The 18,906-nt window shown below is 39.7% G+C and overlaps 1 protein-coding gene across 1 annotated transcript in view; it reads left to right on the top strand.

The window, feature by feature from the left end:
• The window catches only part of SFMBT1 (Scm-like with four mbt domains 1), a 116,100-nt gene extending 100,063 nt beyond the window's left edge, over positions 1-16,037 (top strand). The window contains exons 13-21 of the mRNA XM_005870292.2: positions 1,014-1,056; positions 2,533-2,597; positions 4,727-4,866; positions 5,680-5,789; positions 6,507-6,682; positions 11,298-11,476; positions 11,655-11,900; positions 12,778-12,906; positions 13,765-16,037. Of these exons, the coding sequence (XP_005870354.1) occupies positions 1,014-1,056; positions 2,533-2,597; positions 4,727-4,866; positions 5,680-5,789; positions 6,507-6,682; positions 11,298-11,476; positions 11,655-11,900; positions 12,778-12,906; positions 13,765-13,905 (1,229 nt within the window). The 3' untranslated portion in view covers positions 13,906-16,037. The remainder of the gene's footprint in view (positions 1-1,013; positions 1,057-2,532; positions 2,598-4,726; positions 4,867-5,679; positions 5,790-6,506; positions 6,683-11,297; positions 11,477-11,654; positions 11,901-12,777; positions 12,907-13,764) is intronic.
• The last annotated feature ends 2,869 nt before the right edge of the window (positions 16,038-18,906 follow it).

Here is an 18,906-nt window from a genome sequence, read left to right as displayed (position 1 = left end):
GACCGATGCCAGACAGTCCCGCTTCTCCCGTATGAGTCTGGGTCCCTAGAGACTCTCCCTGAACTGGAGCTCAGAGCCTGAGACTCCCTCCCGATTGGAAACGACAACCGCGCCCTCAGCCGACAGCCTGCTCCACATGCACCTCTGCACCTTAGTATTTTCCTTCCGTACTGCGCCTCCTCTGAGTCTCGGTATGCTTTTCTCTTTCCTTCTAGTTGTAGAATTTCCACTCAGCCAGCCTTCCTGTGGTTCTGGATGATGTCCATTCCGTCTTTTAGTTGTATTTTTGAAGTGGTTGTTCAAGGCAGCAAACTCCGGTGTTTACCTATGCCGCCATCTTGGTTTCTCCCTAGATATTCTTTATCAGAAATATTACTTGCAAATATTTTCTCCCATTCTGTGGGTTGCCTTTACTTCTCTTGATAGTGTCCTTTGGCGCACAAAACTTTTTACTTTTGATGTAGTGCAACTTATTTTTTCTTTTGCTGCCTGTGCTTCTGTTGTCATAACCAAGAAATCACTGCCCAATCAATGACATGAATATTCCCCTCTATGTTTTCTTCTAAGAGTGTTATAGTTTTACCTCTGAAGTTTAGGTCTTTGATCCATGTGGAGTTACTTTTTGTATGTGGTGTAAGGTAAAGGTCCAACTTCATTAATGTGGATATTCGGTTTTCCCAGCACCACTGGTTGAAAAGACTACTTTCCATACTGTGTGTGTTGGTACCCTTGTCAAAACTAGTTTTTATTTTGAATATCTATTCCTGCTTAAAAAATATTCATGGGAGTTGATTGACCCAGGGAGCCTTGAAAATATTACTTTTGGTCTTTGTTTAAAGACCCAGAAACTGTGCTTTAGTCTAGATATTCAGACATATCAGCACTTATTTATAGTATTTGCTAGTTATATATACATACAGGGTTCAAATATGCTAATGTTATGTTAATACATATATAACTTTTCCTCTGTCTTTTATTTTTTTCTTGACATACACATTATTTTCTTCTTACAGTACACAAACAAAGGAAAATTGCAGTGGTTCAGCCTGAAAAACAGTAAGTAACATAATAGTATGTTTGAACAGTTGATATTAGAAAGTTAGAATAGAAAAAGAAATAATTAAGAGTATATCTCCTCACATGTTAATTTCTCAGATGGAAGCATAATCCTTTAATTCAGCTTTTGATAATTTACATACTTCTCCTTACAGTTTATACATTTCCTAAAATGGCATTATATACAGAAGGGTAAAATCCACTCTCAAGATGTTCCCCAAATTGAGTTTTCTTTGGCTTTGAGAGCTGGGAGGCATTTGAATAAGAGAGAGAATAGAGTCTCCATGCTGGGATTTATTAAAGAAGATCAAAAATTGTAAAGTAGGACATGATTCGTGCCAGTGAAACAGTGGATCCTGAAGACAGCGAAGGGAGAGGCGTATGGAAGGAGTGTCTGTGTGTCCCTTCAGGAGGTTCTCCGCAGCACATCTTCCTACGCAGCTTTAGAGAAGCGGCTGGTTAGTGTTGCCTTAAAGATACAAGGGTTTCTGCGTGTACGTGTGTGTTTTTAAATATTGGGTTTTCAGTTTTGTATTAGTTTGCTCAGGCCACCCTAACAAAATGCCACAGACTGGGTGGCTTGGACAACACGTTTACTTCTCACAGTTCTGCAGGGGGGAGTCCGAGATCAGTTTGGTTCCTGGTCAGGGCTCTCTTCCTCGCTGGCAGACTAATCACGGTGTCTTCACATGGAAAGGATGGGAGGGAAGGAGAGCCTTCTCTCTTCCTCTTCTTACAAGGCCACCAATCCTGTTGGGTTAGAGCCCGACCCTTTTTACCTCCTAAAAGCCTTGTCTCCAAATACAGTCACATTGAGGATTAGGTCTTTGACATGGATTTTAAAGGGACACGATTCTGGTTATAACAAATTCTATATAATTTATATCTGCTTTTGTGGCTATGCGAGTAATAAAACTGACCTTAGAAGTAGGAGGCCACAGAATTCTAATCTAGGTAGTGATAGCAGTGACAAAAACCTGGCCTTGGATTTTTCCTTGACTTAGTTGTCAAGACTGATCCAAAGTTTTAGGAAGTATTTTAAGAAGATAAATTAGTCTTTTTCAGTGATTGCTTCAAATACAATAATTCTCTTTTTAAATAATATAATTTGTCTTTAATTTTTAAACTGATGGAAGAAGAAAACAGACTCTATATTAAAAATGTTTCTGTTCTTTAACAATTAAAAACAACAAATAGTCTACTTGCGTTTTTAGAATCCCAGAAGGAATTCTGTAACTGTTGCTAATGTGAATGGGAGTTTGTTTGAACGTGCAGTATCCTCTGTCTATAGACTGTTGGCTCCCTAGGCTGTGTACAGTTGCCATTTAAATAAAAGAAAGATCAAGGAAGCACCTTCTATTACAGATTTTACTGTCTGCCACCTTTGCTTTCTTCTTAGATTTGACGGAAACTAACCCTCACACTTCACTGACTTTATGGATTATCTTACTATTTTGTTGTGTTTTCTTGACTCAGAATGCCATCCTCGAGGACTGTCCATGAGGGCCTGAAGAGTCGGGAGCTGAACTCCACAGACTCGGGTAGGATTGAGTGCACGCAGCCGTAGGGAAGGAGGACCTGTAGTTTCTTTAATGGACGGTATCTAAAAATAAACAATACATTTGATTTACACAATGTAGCTTCAGAGGGGTCTCTGAATTGTGATGTTTGTCTCAAGATGTCCTTAGTAACAATGATCTTTGGGCTGACATCTTTGTTCATTTACAGTGTCTACAGAATGAAGACATTAATATCTCCCACATGACCACAGTCAAGTTTGGGTTTTGTGATAGGTCAGGTCACCTTGGGAAAGGAGTCTTAAGACTGATCACTTACTGGGTGCTAAGGGCTCCGGAGGTCAATATTATTATCCCCGAGTTTAGATAAAGAAACAGGTTTTCCAGGCAGTGCTCTTTCATATATGTATATATATTTAAAAAAAATAAAAAAAATTATTAAATTAAAAAAATAAAGCACTTAAAAATTAAAAAAATAAAGCACTGGAAAAACAGTTTGTCCCAGAGGCGATACCTGATCAATGAGACAAGGCTCTTTTTGGAGGCCAACAATCTCTCCCTGGAACTGCTCTTGCCTCCCCCTGTGCTGGTTGTGTTATGCTTAGCATCTTGGCTGTGTGTCTTCTAGCACAGGTTGAGCACCTGGATGGTAGTTAGTAAATGCCTAGAAAAAAAAAGAAACCAAAGCTTAGAGAGATCATTCAGTTTATGAGTAGAAGGGTCAGAAATGAAACTCAGATCTTTCTCAAGTTCAAAACCTGCATTTTTTTTGTCTCTTCTACCCACTGCCTTTTCATTATATCATTTATACATGGAGGATCAGGGCTGCGTAACTCATTTTTGATGTATTACTATGCCTACGGAAACTACAGAATTAAGACCTTAATATCTCCCACACGACCACAGTCAAGTTTGGGGTTTGTGATAGGTCAGGTCACCTTGGAAAAGGAGTCTGAGACGGATACTTATATGAAGGAGTTTTATTGGGGAGTACTTTTGGGAACAACTCCTTGGAGGGGTAAAGGAAGCAGGACTGGGCAGAGGGAGAAGTTGAGCCACATTCAGAGTAACAATTCCAGTCCCACGGGGAGCCTTGGCGCTGCTATAGCCACTCAGACTCTGCTGCTCCCTCTCCGCCTCACAAAGGGTGGGGTCTTGGGCAGGGGGGCTCTCCTAGTGAGGGAGGCCTAGGCTGAGTGAGGGTAATCCCAGGATAGACTTACAGCCCAGAGCTATAAACTGTCAACATCCCCAGCAGCAGGGAGCGTAAGTGCCTTAATCCCGAAAGGGGGATCTGGGTGGTAGAGTTCAGATGCAGAAGTGGACACTGACATGCTGACCCGTGTGCCAAGACTGCATTCTTAGGAGCATTATGTACTGCAGGGTCCTGTCGACCGTGGGCAGTGCACACACAGCTCCTTTCCTCACGTTGGCTAACAGCGTCCATCAGAAGAGCTTCTCGCTGTTTGATATATAAAATGAAGGTGTTTTAGTGTCTTTGAATTTTTTACATTCAGTTGCTGGGTTGCCAACCACTATGAGGGGATTTTTTAAAAAATACTGTATTGCAGTACAGTATTCATATATAAAAATGGTTGAAGAGAGGGGTCTCTAGGCCCAGATATACCCCACAGTACTTAAAGAATTAGAGATGTGACCACAGTGTACTTTCAGCCCTCTGAGAAATCCCAGAAATGGGAGGACACTCACATCATAAAGGCTGCCGTTGTAGTAGTTTGGTGCTTTCAAGGGAATGAACTGAGGTTCTGGATAGTATTCACCATCACCCCCTGGAAATATTCCAGAGTCCATTATTGAATAGGTGGTTGTCAGGAATCATCATGGGTTCTGGAAGAAATCTTCCACTTCCTTGATTGATAGAAGTATATGGCTCTAGAACAGTGTCACTAACCCAGGAGTTAATCTGCACGTAATTTAGGACGTTGTCTGATTTTAGCAGTGATAAGCTCTATAATAGGGTTGTTGTATTTTAAGGGCACTCTCAGATAACATGTTAAACATCAAGATATGTAATTTCTAATATTATATAATGATGTAGATGCTTGTTTTTCCCGCAGTAACCCAACTTTGAAAATAGGGGTTGGAAAATGACTGTTCTGAATATTTGTTTTTTTTTTCTTTTCATTTCCCAGTTATGATTAATGGAAAATATTGCTGTCCAAAGATATACTTCAACCACCGTTGCTTCTCAGGGCCATATCTTAATAAAGGAAGAATCGCTGAGCTGCCTCAGTGTGTGGGACCTGGAAACTGTGTTCTGGTCCTCAGAGAGGTAAGGTTCTGGCCTAGAGCAAAAGAACTTGGAAACTTCGCAGCAGTTTCATAAACGCATTCATGCAAAGATCTCTGCATGCCATGGAAGTGACAACCTTAGGTTTTGTCATAAGTGATTAACTTTTCTCGTGTTGGACAGTGAACTGGGCATGAAATTATTTCTGCCCATAGGACCTTCACCTATTAAGCGGTTCTTCACATAGCAGGCTCACCTCTGTCAGTGTAAAAGGTCTCTGTCAGAGACCACATGGGAACTGGGCAAGAGTCGGTGTGAGAATAGTCAGTCTGTCACCGAGAGGCTGTGGTGTGGCATTAATCCGGGACCGTGATACAGCTGCGTGTCTGCTGGACTTGCAGAGCTTCCTGCCACGATGCCACAGTGCCAGTAACAGATGTGAGGAGCATCAAACTGTTCAGCCCACGGAAGGGCAAGGCAGGCTGGGGAGGCTGGCACTCGGTCCGACTCCTCCACCCACACGAAGGCTCTGCTGTCTACAAAGTGTCCCAAAGAAACACAGTTTTCTGAGTATTGTGACTGGAGATGGATTTGGAAGCACACACTAGAGTAATTTTAAATCATGGTTCCATTTCTTTCTGACCGTAACGTTTTAAATATTTAAGAGAGTCTAATTACTCTCTTATTTGCAATTTTGATCAGGTGTCATATCTTTAGTAGTATTATTTTGTTAACATTTGTTAACTAATGTGACTAGAATTAATCTCATAAATGACATGCTAAGGGATGGCAAGGTTCTAATGGTCTGCTTTTCTCCTTCCCAACCCATATTTCTGCTTTGACAATGGCGCACAGGTCCTCACCTTACTTATCAATGCAGCTTACAAACCCAGCCGTGTCCTTCGGGAGCTGCAGCTGGACAAAGACTCGGTGTGGCATGGATGTGGGGAAGTCCTCAAGGCCAAGTGAGTAGGCTCCTCCGCCTTCATGCATATGCACCCTTAACAGGTCACAGAATCGGTTCTCCCACGGGTCATATTCGAGCACTCAGGTTCCTTGGGCAGTGCTGCTTCAGCTATTTGTGGCGAAGGCCCAGGTTTGTTTTCTTGTAAGTTTCCATGCTGTCATGGACCAACCCTTTTGTAAGATATGCTAGAAATGAATTATATGAAATATGAAATTTAAAAGGCATAGAATTCAAGAACAGTTTTCATTGTTACTAGATTTTAGAAATATAGAATTCCTTTTTCAAACTACTGTGAAAGTTCATAAACGTTTACTCTTATTTTCTGCCCTGAACTTGTCATGGGTGTATGGCAGTTGTCAGGTCTTACTGGGCCTCACACCTCAGGATACTGCCTGAGGGAGAAAGACAGTGAAAGTCACTTTTTTGTTAGTAGAAGTTACGATTTGAAAACCTTAAACTTAGGAACAGGAAGCAGGAACCTTATTTTGCCAGTTTAAGTAACTCAGCTTTTAGTTGTCATAGCTTACTAGATTATAAATGTAAGTATATAATACATAAACTCCATATTATTTTTGGAGTCTTAAAATATAAAAGACAAACTATTCTAATAAGCAGAAATACTCTATATTCTAACAAGCAAATATTAATACACTTGACTTTTCTCTGGATAATCACTAGCCCAATAAACTTGGTGTCTGATGTCTTCCAATGGCAGATACAAAGGGAAGAGTTATCGGGCTACTGTTGAGATAGTGAAAACAGCGGATCGGGTGACTGAATTCTGCCGGCAAACCTGTGTCAAACTGGAATGCTGTCCCAATCTGTTCGGTCCACGGATGGTTCTGGATAAGTGTTCTGAGAACTGCTCTGTACTTACAAAGACCAAATATAGTGAGTCATGTTTTTCAGATTTGTTAACTATAGCAGCTGACCATACCTTGTATCTTGGAAAGTTTTTATTGTGCAGACTCACATATAGCAGAGGTATACAAACTTATTCAGTGAAGGACCAGATAATAAATATCTTAGGCTGTGGGTCATGTGATCTCTGTTGCATATTTTTTAAAAATATATTTTATTGATTTTTTTCAGAGAGGAAGAGAGAGGGATAGAGAGTTAGAAATATCGATGAGAGAGAAACATCAATCAGCTGCCTCCTGCACACCCCCTACTGGGGATGTGCCCGCAACCAAGGTACATGCCCTTGACCGGAATCGAACCTGGGACTCTTCAGTCCGCAGGCTGAGGCTCTATCCACTGAGCCAAACCGGTTAGGGCTGTTGCATATTTTTGTTTGTTTTATTTTCATGTTTTTTTTAAAAAACTTTTAAAAATCTAAAAACCATTTGAGAGCTATACCAAACAGATCATGTGCCAGATTTTGCCAGCTTTTATATCTAGCATGTATATAAATTAGCTATTGAAGGTATTAGGATATGTAATTCATTCATACAATCTGCAAGTGTTTATTATGTGTCTGCTGTGTGCTGACACTGTGCTAGCACTGGGATATAAGAGTAAAGAAAAAAAATTTCTGTTCCTTCTCATTGTTTTTCTTCTCTCTTGTGAAACTGCAACAAAAAAGCAAGTGATAAAGGATGAAATTTCCAATTTGGAACTTTTTCAAGGCACTGTTATCCAACCACAAAATTCTGTTCCAACTTTCCTTAAATTGTACAAGCCCTGATGTCACCTGGGAGAATTAACACAGAGCAGGACTTTATCTTGATAAATTTAAAGATTGCTTTTAGGGATCTCTCATTCTGTGCCCCTTAAACTTTATCATGCATGCAAATTCCCTGATGATCTTGTTAAAGGGAGGTTCTGACTCATCAGGTGTGTGGGTTTCTGGGACCCAAGTGTCTGCATGTCTAAGACTCCCAGGTACTGCTGATACTGTTGATCTAAGGGCCATATTTAGCATGATGAGTTTTATAATCAGGACTTGAATGATAAATCATAGAAGAGTAACCTTCTAGTTTCTGTTTATATTTATTGGATTGTAAATTTCTTAAGGGTAGAGATTGTCTTAGCTTATTATGTTAGATTCAGCACTTATTTAGCAAATTGCCAAAAAAAAGTTGCAGTTATTAGTAGATAATGATATATGCTATTCATGCAAGTGTGTTTATTAAACTATGCCACTTTGAGGCTTTGGAAGATATATAGATTTTATTATGCCTTTTATCTGAATTTATTTTTCCACAATGATATAAGTGAAATTAGGCTAGATATTAGGAGTCTTTATAATTTTTCTCAATTAATAATTTGAGTGATGTAAATGGATTTATATCCTTTGGAATTCGTTTTTTTGGTAAAAATTACAGTATATATTAATATTACTTTAGTATATAACAGAGCTAGAATGTATGTTTCAATTTTAGAATTAGCTCTGTAATCTAAAATTTAAATGAAAATGCAAAGGACCTAGAAGAGGCAAAACATTCCTGAAAAAAAGAAGAATAAAGTTGGAGGATTTACTCTGTCTGACTTCAAGTTTTACCATAAAACTGTAGTAGGGTGTTGATGAGAGAATGGTCAGGTAAAGTGATGAGACCAAGGAGAGTGTCCAGAAATGGAGCCAAACTTACATAGTTAAATGATTTTCAACAAAGATGACAAATGTAAGGGTGGGGAGATTCTTTCAACAAATGGCACTGGTACTATTAGATATCCAAATTGAAAAAAACAAGCGAAACTCCTTGTCTCCTACCTCACTGAATATGAAAAGTAATGTAAGCTACGTCATAGACTTAAGGTAAAGCTTCTGGAAGCAAACAGGGAGGATTTCCGCAAGATCTTGGGTTAGTCAAGGATTTCTTAAGAGAGGGACACAATACACTGACATAAAGGAGAAAATTAATAAGTTAAACATCAAAATTAAAAAAATAAAGACTTTTAAAAAAAATTACATTTTTATTGATTTCAGAGAGGAAGGGAGAGAGATAGAAACATCAATGATGAGAAAGAATCATCGATCTGCTGCCTCCTGCATGCCTCCCACTGGGGACCAAGCCCACAACCCAGCCATGTACACTCCCTGGGAATTGAACTGTGACCTCTTTGTTCATAGAACCTCCTGGTTCATAGTTCAGCGCTCAACCATGGAGCCACACTGGCTGGGTTAAAAAACTTTTATTCTTAATAACACCGTTTATAAAAAGGAAAAGACAAGCTACAGTCATGGAGAAAATATTCTTTATATATAATAACAAAAAACTCTGCAGAATATATTAAAAACTGCCACAACGCAATAAAAAGAGAAGTTTTGCAGTTAAAGAAAGGTGGTAGTTGTAAAATGTAAATACCACTGAATTGTATGGGGTGGGACAAAAGTAGGTTTATAGTTGTTCATATGGAAAATAATGCAATCTTTATATATAAAAGCCTAAGCAACCCGCCAACTGGTAGCTATGATGCACACTGACCACCAGGGGGCAGATGCTCAATGCAGGAGCAGAAACCACAGGCATGGAAACATGGAACAGACTGATGAATCTCAGAGGGAAGCAGGGAGGGGGAAGGGAGGGAAGAGATTAACCAAGTATCTTATATGCATACTAGAGGCCTGGTGCATGGATTTGTGCACCGGTGGAGTCCCTCGGCCTGGCCTGCACCCTCTCGTAATCCGGGACCCCTCGGGGGATGTCAGAGAGCCGGTTTCGGCCTGCCACAGGCCAGGCCGAGGGACCCCACCAGTGCATGAATCTGTGCACCAAGCCTCTAGTAAATTAATAATAATACAAGAATAAACTGTTTTGCATACTCACAACTGTAAACCTACTTTTGCCCCTCCCTGTGTGTTTTTAAATGATTAATTGAATGTTATGTGACTGTTATCTCAATTAAAAAAAAAGAGAGAGAAACAAAATGTCCTGGAATTAGATCATGGTGATGGTTGTACAGTATAGTGCATATACCAAAAACCACTGAATATGTACACTTTAATATAATGAAGTTTATGTTATGTGAATTATAGCTCAATAAAAATGAAATAAACAATAAGTGAATAAAAGATTTGAATATAGACACGTCACAGAAAAATATATGCAAATGGCCAGTAAGCACATGAAAACATACTCAATATTGTTAGTGATCAGGAAAATGTAAATTTAAACTACAATGAAGTTACTGCATATCCACTAGATTCACTAAAATGAAAAAGACTGACAATCCCATATACTGGCAAAGGCATAGAGCACCTACATCTCTCATAGATTGCTGATGGGAGTATAAAATTATACAACCCTTTTAGAAAACTGGCAGTTTCTTTAAAAGTTAATCATACATTCCCTGCTGGTGTGGCTCAGTGGTTGAGCATCACCCTATGAACCAGGAGGTCATGGTTCAATTCCTGGTCAGGGCACATGTCCAGGTTGTGGGCTCAATCTCCGATAGGAGGCATGCAGGAGGCAGCCGATCAATGATTCTCCCTTCCTCTCTGAAATCAATAAAAAATATATTTTTTAAAAGTTAGTCATACATCTATCATATGATCCAGCAATTCCTTTCCTAGTTATTTATCTAAGGAAAATGAAAACATGCCCACTAAAAACCACGCACAGAATGAAAAACCTGGAAACAGCCCAGGTACCCACAATCAGGAGAATAGATACACTGGTAAAGTCATACAATGGAATGCTATTCATCAAATATGAAGGCATGAACTACTTATACACACAACAGCAAAGATGAACCTCAAAAACATTATAGTTAATGAAAGAAGCCTTGCACAAAAAAGTACCTACTGTGTGGTTCCAGAGATGAGACAGGCTAACTTATATTGATGAAAATCAGAATAATGGTTGCTTCTTGTGAGGCGGGCTGACTAAAAAGGGACCCTAGGAACTTCCTAAGTTGATGGACATGGCCTGTGTCTTGATAGAGGGAGGATTATTCAGGTTTATGCATTTGTTAGTACAAATCAAACTGTACATCTAAGGCAGTGGTTCTCAACCTGTGGGTCGCGACCCCTTTGGCGGTCGAACGACCCTTTCACGGGGGTTGCTAAGATCATCAACACAGCTGCTTCCTTCCTGTGATCATTGGCTCACAAAGGGAGCTGGGCCTGAACTCCAGATGACCTTCCCTGAGAAGCAGAAGACTACACTCAAGTCCGCTGTGACACCCTAGAGTAGCGGTTCTCAACCTGTGGGTCGCGACCCCTTTGGCGGTTGAACGACCCTTTCACAGGGGTCGCCTAAGACCATCCTGCATATCAGATATTTACATTACTATTCATAACAGTAGCAACATTACAGTTATGAAGTAGCAACGAAAATAATTTTATGGTTGGGTCACAACATGAGGAACTGTATTTAAAGGGCCAGAAGGTTGAGAACTACTGCTCTAAGGTCTCTACAGTTAAGGTTATTCCACTTGTATGAAATTTAAACTTTAATCAAATGCAGTGTAGCTGTTTTCTGCTGTGCTAATAGAATCTCTTGTGGTTTGAGATGCACAAACATAATGAACTGCTTCCTTTTTCTCTGTCATTCACATTTAGCACACTATTATGGGAAGAAGAAAAGTAAAAGAATTGGGAGGCCGCCCGGCGGGCACAGTAACTTAGCATGTGCCCTGAAAAAAGCCAGTAAGAGGAGAAAGAGGCGGAAAAGTGTTTTTGTGCATAAGAAGAAACGCTCCTCTGCATCTGTTGATAATACCCCGGTGGGCTCTCCTCAGGTATGAGATCTGATGTACCTGTGACATCTCGACGCCAAGGGGTCACTGCTTTACAATGCAAACTCAGAAAGGGTACCTGGTCTTTCTCATTGAGATCCCTGGCCAGTAGAAGATGGTTTTGTGGCCCCAGAACTGGTGTGTCCTGATTTTCAATGAACCTTCTCTCATTTTCCTCTAGGGAAGTGGGGGTGAAGATGAGGATGACCCCGACGAAGGAGATGACGATTCTCTAAGTGAGGGCAGTACTTCTGAGCAGCAGGACGAGCTACAGGAAGAGTCAGAAATGTCAGAAAAAAAGTCATGTTCCTCTTCTCCCACCCAAAGTGAGATATCCACCTCACTGCCTGCAGACAGACAACGGAGGAAAAGGGAGCTTCGGTCTTTTTCATTTTCTGATGATGAGAACAAGCCGCCTTCACCAAAGGTGCCCCCTTTTTCACAGTGCACTCTTCTCTCTCGGACTTCTGTCTAGAATATAATTGTTAATGATGTTGGCATTGCACTCATTTCATAACAGGCTTCAGTTGAATTTCCTGGATCACTTTTTAAATGATTCCACATTCAGTGATTTACTTGTGTTTCAAGGATTATTTGGAGATTAACTGTTTATTAGGAGGAAGGTCTCAGAGTGGCTGCTTGTCTTGAGTAAAAGAATGTTTCATTGCTAGCTTGTTTGTAGCCTGTCTTTTAGTTTAGGGAAAACTTCCTTTTTAATATTTTTCATAGATAGTTTTATTGAAATATAATGGTTTTGTAGAAATAAATTATCCTTTTGTTCTGGTTAAGCCATCTTGTTTAGTATATTTAACATATACATATCTGTATATTATATAACATATACACACTAAAGTTGGCAGTTAAGTTGGTGTTTTAAAACTGGGTTGCTTTTTAAATATATTCTATGAACAGAAGCAACAAATGATTTCTCCTGACAATTTAGCTAATACTTCTGTCATTGGAAATATCATCCCATTCACTTTAGCACCCACCAGAGAGTGAGTTGAAATTGACTGAGAAACAAATGGGAGATTTGTTTAAAAGTGATTTTTCTGTTAAATTGTGCAAATGATTTCTTCGGAAACTTTGAGATAAAATTTTCCCCATTGATTTTTCTTATTATGAAAGACCAACATTTCCTGAGTTCCTAGTGTATATGGGACTTTGCCATCTTTGCTGGGAGAAATCACCTCGTAAAACCATTTTAAATCCTGCCTTGAGGGGTTATGAATTTAAATAGAGAGACTTTTAAAGATTGTAATAACTCTTACACCATTGGTTTGCTTTTGTTGTGGGGAATGAAGGAAATCAGGATTGAAGTTGCTGAAAGGCTTCACCTGGACAGTAACCCCCTGAAGTGGAGTGTGGCGGATGTGGTGCGGTTCATCCGGTCCACCGACTGCGCTCCGTTAGCAAGAATATTCCTAGACCAGGTAACCACCGGCACCTTTCGTTTTTAGCAATATGTTTCTTTAGCAAAGGAGTGTGGGTGTACTAGCAATTTATTTACAAGTCTTAGGAAAAATATTTCTGTCCAAAAGAAAAAACTCTTTTAGTTCCCATTTTAGGAATACAAATATGTCAAAAAGTCATTTATCTGACTTCCTTCATAGTTGAAGCAAATTATCATTGCATTCCCATTTTTCCTAAGAATTTATTTCCATCCCGCAAATATTTAAATGGCTTAAAATTAAGTATGCCATGCTTATTGTCCTCCTCTTTTCCAAAAATAACAGTTTGCGCATTTTAAGAAAATAACATCTGTAATATATTAGGCTCTGAAGTTGTGATAAATTTTAAGGCAACTTTTCTGAGACAGAAATATCTGTGGTCTTAAATATTGAAATAAATTTGTTTTGATAATTGGGGAGATTCAAAGCTGAACATCTTTGAAGAACTTATCGGGCTTTTATGAATGTTACAGAGAAGGAAAACATTGAAGTTTATCGTTAATATCTTTCAGATTTAGAAAGAGTCCGCTAAAAAAATGTTTCTTTTGGCGCATTTAATTGCTAGTTACAAGGCTAGTTAATTTACTGAATTTCTGCGAGCAGAAACTGTAGAGTGGATTCTTATCCTTGGTAAAGCTTTGTTATTAATTATGAAGATTCATTGGTATGGAGGACTATGAGAGGCGTCTAAAAGGAAATGTGTGATACTTATTCAAAGGGGAAAAGTAATGAAAACATAGGGACTCTGATTTTGACTAAGCCAAAGTGATTGGGGGCTGTCATGATTGAGCTGCTATTCACGTGCACATCATACATAATTTGTATTTTGTGTTTTAACAGGAAATTGATGGGCAGGCCCTGCTGCTCCTTACCCTTCCCACCGTTCAAGAGTGCATGGACTTAAAATTAGGCCCTGCCATCAAACTTTGCCATCACATAGAGAGGATCAAGTTTGCTTTTTATGAGCAGTTTGCCAACTGAGAAGGACAACCAAAGTGAGCTGTATCTTTGAAGCACAAATGCAGCAAATCCTTCGCCTGCTCTATGAGTGGAGCTGAAATAGTGCTGGGGCGCTGGGCCCAGCAGGTGTCGGCTTGCTCTCTCTGCACTTTCGGGGAAGGAGGTCCCACAGTGAGGAAGCAAAAACTGCACAGAAGTGGCTCCCCTGCCAGTGGAAATGGGAGCATCTCTCATTCAGCAGATGGCAGTTTTAAAAAAAATAAAGTTGTGAAGAAACGACTCATGTAAGAAGAAGCAGCGTTTCCAGTGGTGTGGCCTAAACGAAGACTAATCTAGGCTGCAGGAAAGCACCCTTTTGGGGGTTTTCTTTTTGTTATGTCCCCTCCTGTTGTCGATTGAACTTTGTTCTCTGCTTTCTCTTTCTTGGAAAGAGAGGACCTGGCTTTAAGGCAGCACTGATTTGAGACTGCACCTAAGGCAAACCAGTGCTTCACTGTCATCGTGGTTTTGAGCTATTTTAAATTAAAACAGTTTCTTTTGGGGATGATTATGTGGCTCTGGGGTTTTGAATGTGCAGTCACACTTGGCCCAGTTTGAAGTCTGTTCTTAGGAGTCCCTTTGTTTACTACCTCTGTTGAGAATTGAGCTTGCAGCCATGTGTGAGGTTTTTGTATGGTGCCATTTTAAGGTACATGAACACTAAACTTATGGCAGAAGTTGGAGGGGGAAAACACTGTTTGCTTCCTCAAAAACATTGTGTGAGCACTTACACCAGTTCCTTAACTGACCTGATCTAAGAACTTGACTGTCATTGTTTTCCATCTTGACCTAGCATGGGCTACCTGTTTTAAGAAATATCTCAGACTGTTGGTATTTCAATTTAATTGCTCTCTCCCCATTAGTTTTCAGAGGGACTTCAGTGGCTTTTATTGTGTTTACTTTTCTTCACAGTTGTTTGTCTGTTTCAGTTCTTAAAGTCCTTACTTTGGATAAAAATCAGTAGGTATTTCTTCGGCCCACCATTTGGTCCATTTTCCCTTCTTTCTCCATGTCTTGAGACAGGTAGTGTAGAAGCACAAGAAAGAAAACAGGTTTGAGGGCTTACGCAGAGCATGGAGTTTCTGTAACTATTTCCTCAGTGGCTAGATAAAGATTGAGCGGTGGTTAAGGATTCTGGAAACCTCTTTGCCTAGTCAGGTTTACAATTTTCTTCAGTTAAATCTTTAAATTGAATATAATTTATAGTCTGAGGATTCCTACTCAGTAACGCAGTTTTCTTTTAGGTGTTTCTTTGACCCAGCTCAAGTTGACATGAAGCTACAGGTGAATTTCACTTATCATTGCACTAATAGCTATTATAGGATAATAGCATTTGCTATACTGGTCCAGCTGTTGAGGAAAGATTGCTTCCTTTAAATGGTTTGCTTTGCTGAGGGTATTTTTTAAAATTATCCTAGTCAGCTGCAAATTTATAATATAATCATTCCTCTCCAAGATTTGAAAATGTTTTAGAACTACAAACTGGGTAAATTCCAAACAGCTCTACAAATATAAGGTAATATTATAAATGAAAAATGATTGTGATTTTTTCCCCTTTTTATTCCCTTGCCCCTCACCTGTTTTTATAGACATTGGTAAACATTTTTTAGTTTAGACCCTCTCTTCATTGGATAATTTATGAACCATCTTAATTCAAGCCCTCCAACCAAACCATCTATTAAAACATCAGCTCTTTGTTTAGGCCGCTACCAGATATACCTGGAAAGAAGCTTCATTTAAGCAAAAATTAATATGTTTGACCTTACTCACAGCCCAGCTTTTGAAAATTTGATTACTTCTATGCCCACGGAAGAGAAGCATATATAAGATGCTTGGGAACAGTTAGCATTAAGCAGATAGACTTTGGAGGAGGGCTGTAGCTTGAATAATCAAGTCTCCTGAGAGGTCAGCAGTCAAGGCACCAAGGTAAAGGAGGTTCCTGGAAGATCAATGGGACAAAAAAATATCTGGAATTAATTAACACTGTTGTCTTATTTAGGAAAATGAGATTTATTTTCTATAAGAGGAAATTCCCACATGCAACAGTGAACACGGGGTGGGGCAACAGTAGGTTTACAGTTCGTATGGAAAATAATACAATAATTAATAAATAATAATACAAGAATAAACTGGCATACTCACAACTGTAAACCTACTGTTGCCCCTCCCTTTTTTGTTATTATTGCCTCTCTTTTGATTTCTCCTGAAACCACTGAATTAGGAACACCCTCCATCACAAGTAAAGGATGAAAAGCTCCTGAAAGGGAAACAAATGGCCCTAAGTAGTCTGATCTGGATAGAGTTGAGTCCCAACCAGCTCATATATGTTTACCATGATTATTCAAGCTCAGCTTCCTCCTAGAGCAGTGATGGCGAACCTATGACACGCGTGTCAGAGGTGACACTCGAACTCATTTTTTTTGGTTGATTTTTCTTTGGTAAATGGCATTTAAATATATAAAATAAATATCAAAAATATAAATCTTTGTTTTACTATGGTTGCAAATATTAAAAAAATATTTCTATCTGTGACACGGCACCAGAGTTAAGTTAGGGTTTTTCAAAATGCTGACATGCCGAGCTCAAAAGGTTTGCCATCACTGTCCTAGGGAGAGGCTGACTCTAAATTGGAAAAGTATGCAGGGTTTCCCTTACTACTTTTTGCATTCTTATACTGAGATACAATTTATGAGGCAACTGCATTAAAGAACAATGATATATCCCCAGCCTCCACTCCCAGATATTGGACAAGAGAGGATACTCGTTTGGAAAGTTGGCATAAGGCATTTTTGTAAAGAGTATAATGTTTAGGCTTTGTTTGCCTCATAAAACTGCTGGGGCTGGGCTGGACGGTACTGACAGTCTGATTCCTATGATTCTGAATCAGATTTTAAGCCCGACACTAGTTCACCACATTGGGGTGAACATATGTTGCACATAGTGCTGAACTTTGTTTTTTAAAGGCACCAATCTCTTAAATTTATGAGAGGTGCATGCAAGGTGCCACCTTTGAATCTCACCTTTCGCTGGCCCCACAGCCTGCCTGAGGCCAGAAAGTTTTCCATGATCCACTTTTGATCCTAAATTGACAAGCTTGGAGGCAGGTGAATGAACTATATCATCTCCCTGGACCTTGACATCGGCTGACCAATATTAGCTTATTACTGCTCTGTGAATGTGTTAGGGAAACCTTGTATAGCACATGAAAATTTGCTGACATTTTGACTACTTTGTCAGCTTCTGGGAACTATGCTATTTTCCTTTGTAAACTACCTTCATCCTTCTCCGTTGAAGTGGCTGATGCAGGGAATGTACCAATGGGGGCTTTTACCTTCTCTGGCTTTCTTTAACCATGTAAGTGGCTCCCAGCATCTACATTATCGATATGCACTTGCCAACATCTGGAAAAGGTGGGCTTCTTGGTAAATAGTTGTTGACTTATGATAGAGTCAAACATAGAAAACCAGTTCAGAAGTAGACCTTGATTTGCCTCTTCTCATGAAAGTAAAATTATTCTCACTGTGAGGGACAGGGCTTTGGACCAAAGCTTCCCAAGGACTTGAATACATTTTACTCAAGGACTTGAATACATTTTACTTGCTGTCTTGTACCAGTTCAGTAGCTAATGTAGTACCTGAATAGAGATTAAAAGCTTTAAAGGCCTTGGGTAGAGTAGGACTCAGAACCATTGCCCTCTCTCAAACCAAAAAGTATTTCCAGGGGACACAGAAAACATCAGGGAATTGTTAACGGTAGATAAGATTTATCTAGATGGCGACATTAGGAAAACTGTCACAGGCACGATTTACTTAGCACCTATCACCAAAGACTTTTATATGTAAGATGCCATTTGCTGATTTGATTGATGCCCATAGAAACTCAGAGAGTTGTTAGGAGCTTAGCCTCAGCAGTGGAAATACTGGGTTTGAACTCTGGTCCCATATATTGGGGATGTTTCGTGTATGTATGTGTAAATTCAAAAGTATTCTGTGTTAATAGTTGGCCTTATGAAGATGAAGAAGTCACTAACAAACGAAGTATAAATCTTGGTGGGGACTGGGTACCCCCTTTTAAAATTTGAATGTCTTTGGTCCTGGGTCGTGGTCATGGTGCTGGCTCAGAAATTGTAGGACAGAGCATCCTGCAAAACCAAGAAGAAATCAAGTGATAGTCATGCAATTATAATCCTTCCTTGACTTTATTCACTTTTCAATGTTACGCTAATGAATTTTGATGATTCCCACCCACTCTGTGAGAATGTGCATACTTTGGAAATTGGAATTTATCCAAATAAGCCTCCTTGGAGTGTTGGCAGAAGAGTTCTCAACTCAAAGCTCTGTCCGAACGGGTCTGGTTTCAAACACGCTCACTTGGGGTTTCCTCTGTGCTATTTCAGACCACATAGGTAGTCTTGTTTCTGAGAGCTGCCTTAGGGATTCAGGTGTAGAAGATGGTGGGTGGTAAATGACTGGGGATTGATTTTCTTGGTTCTGCTATTTCAGAAGTCTTAGATTTTCACAAGAATCAGCAAACCCAGGAGTGAGGGTTGGGGGAATAGAGAAGTAAGCCTAAAACTCCCTCCCCTTATATCTTTTCTGACTTAACACAATTCTTGGATTTGTTCTGTGCTATGGCCTATCACAGAGGACTATTTCAAAAGGGAAATAAGCCACAGCCTCACAGGATAAGTCTTTAACACCAGCAGTGAAGTGCGACTCTGAGCCACGGGAGGCAAAGATGATACTGAAGCCACCATTTCTGACGGGGGTTCCTGTTCTCAGGATGTGTGGAAGCTCAGTCCTAAGGGCTTCTACATGGTGTAGTCAATCTAACTGCATGTCTAGCTTGGTAAATAGTGTTGAAAGGATGAGGCTGTGGGGATAAATCAGATTACAAAGCTGATGATGGAGGGCAGTTATAAAATTTAGACAAAGTTAAAACTGGACAATTCCTTAGCTCCTTTTGCAAGAAGTCTCTAGGGAA

This window comes from Myotis brandtii, unplaced genomic scaffold (genome assembly GCF_000412655.1).
Source record: "Myotis brandtii unplaced genomic scaffold, ASM41265v1 scaffold316, whole genome shotgun sequence".
NCBI lineage: Eukaryota > Metazoa > Chordata > Mammalia > Chiroptera > Vespertilionidae > Myotis > Myotis brandtii.
Note: the sequence above shows the minus strand (reverse complement) of the source record. Positions and strands in the feature narration are given on the sequence as shown.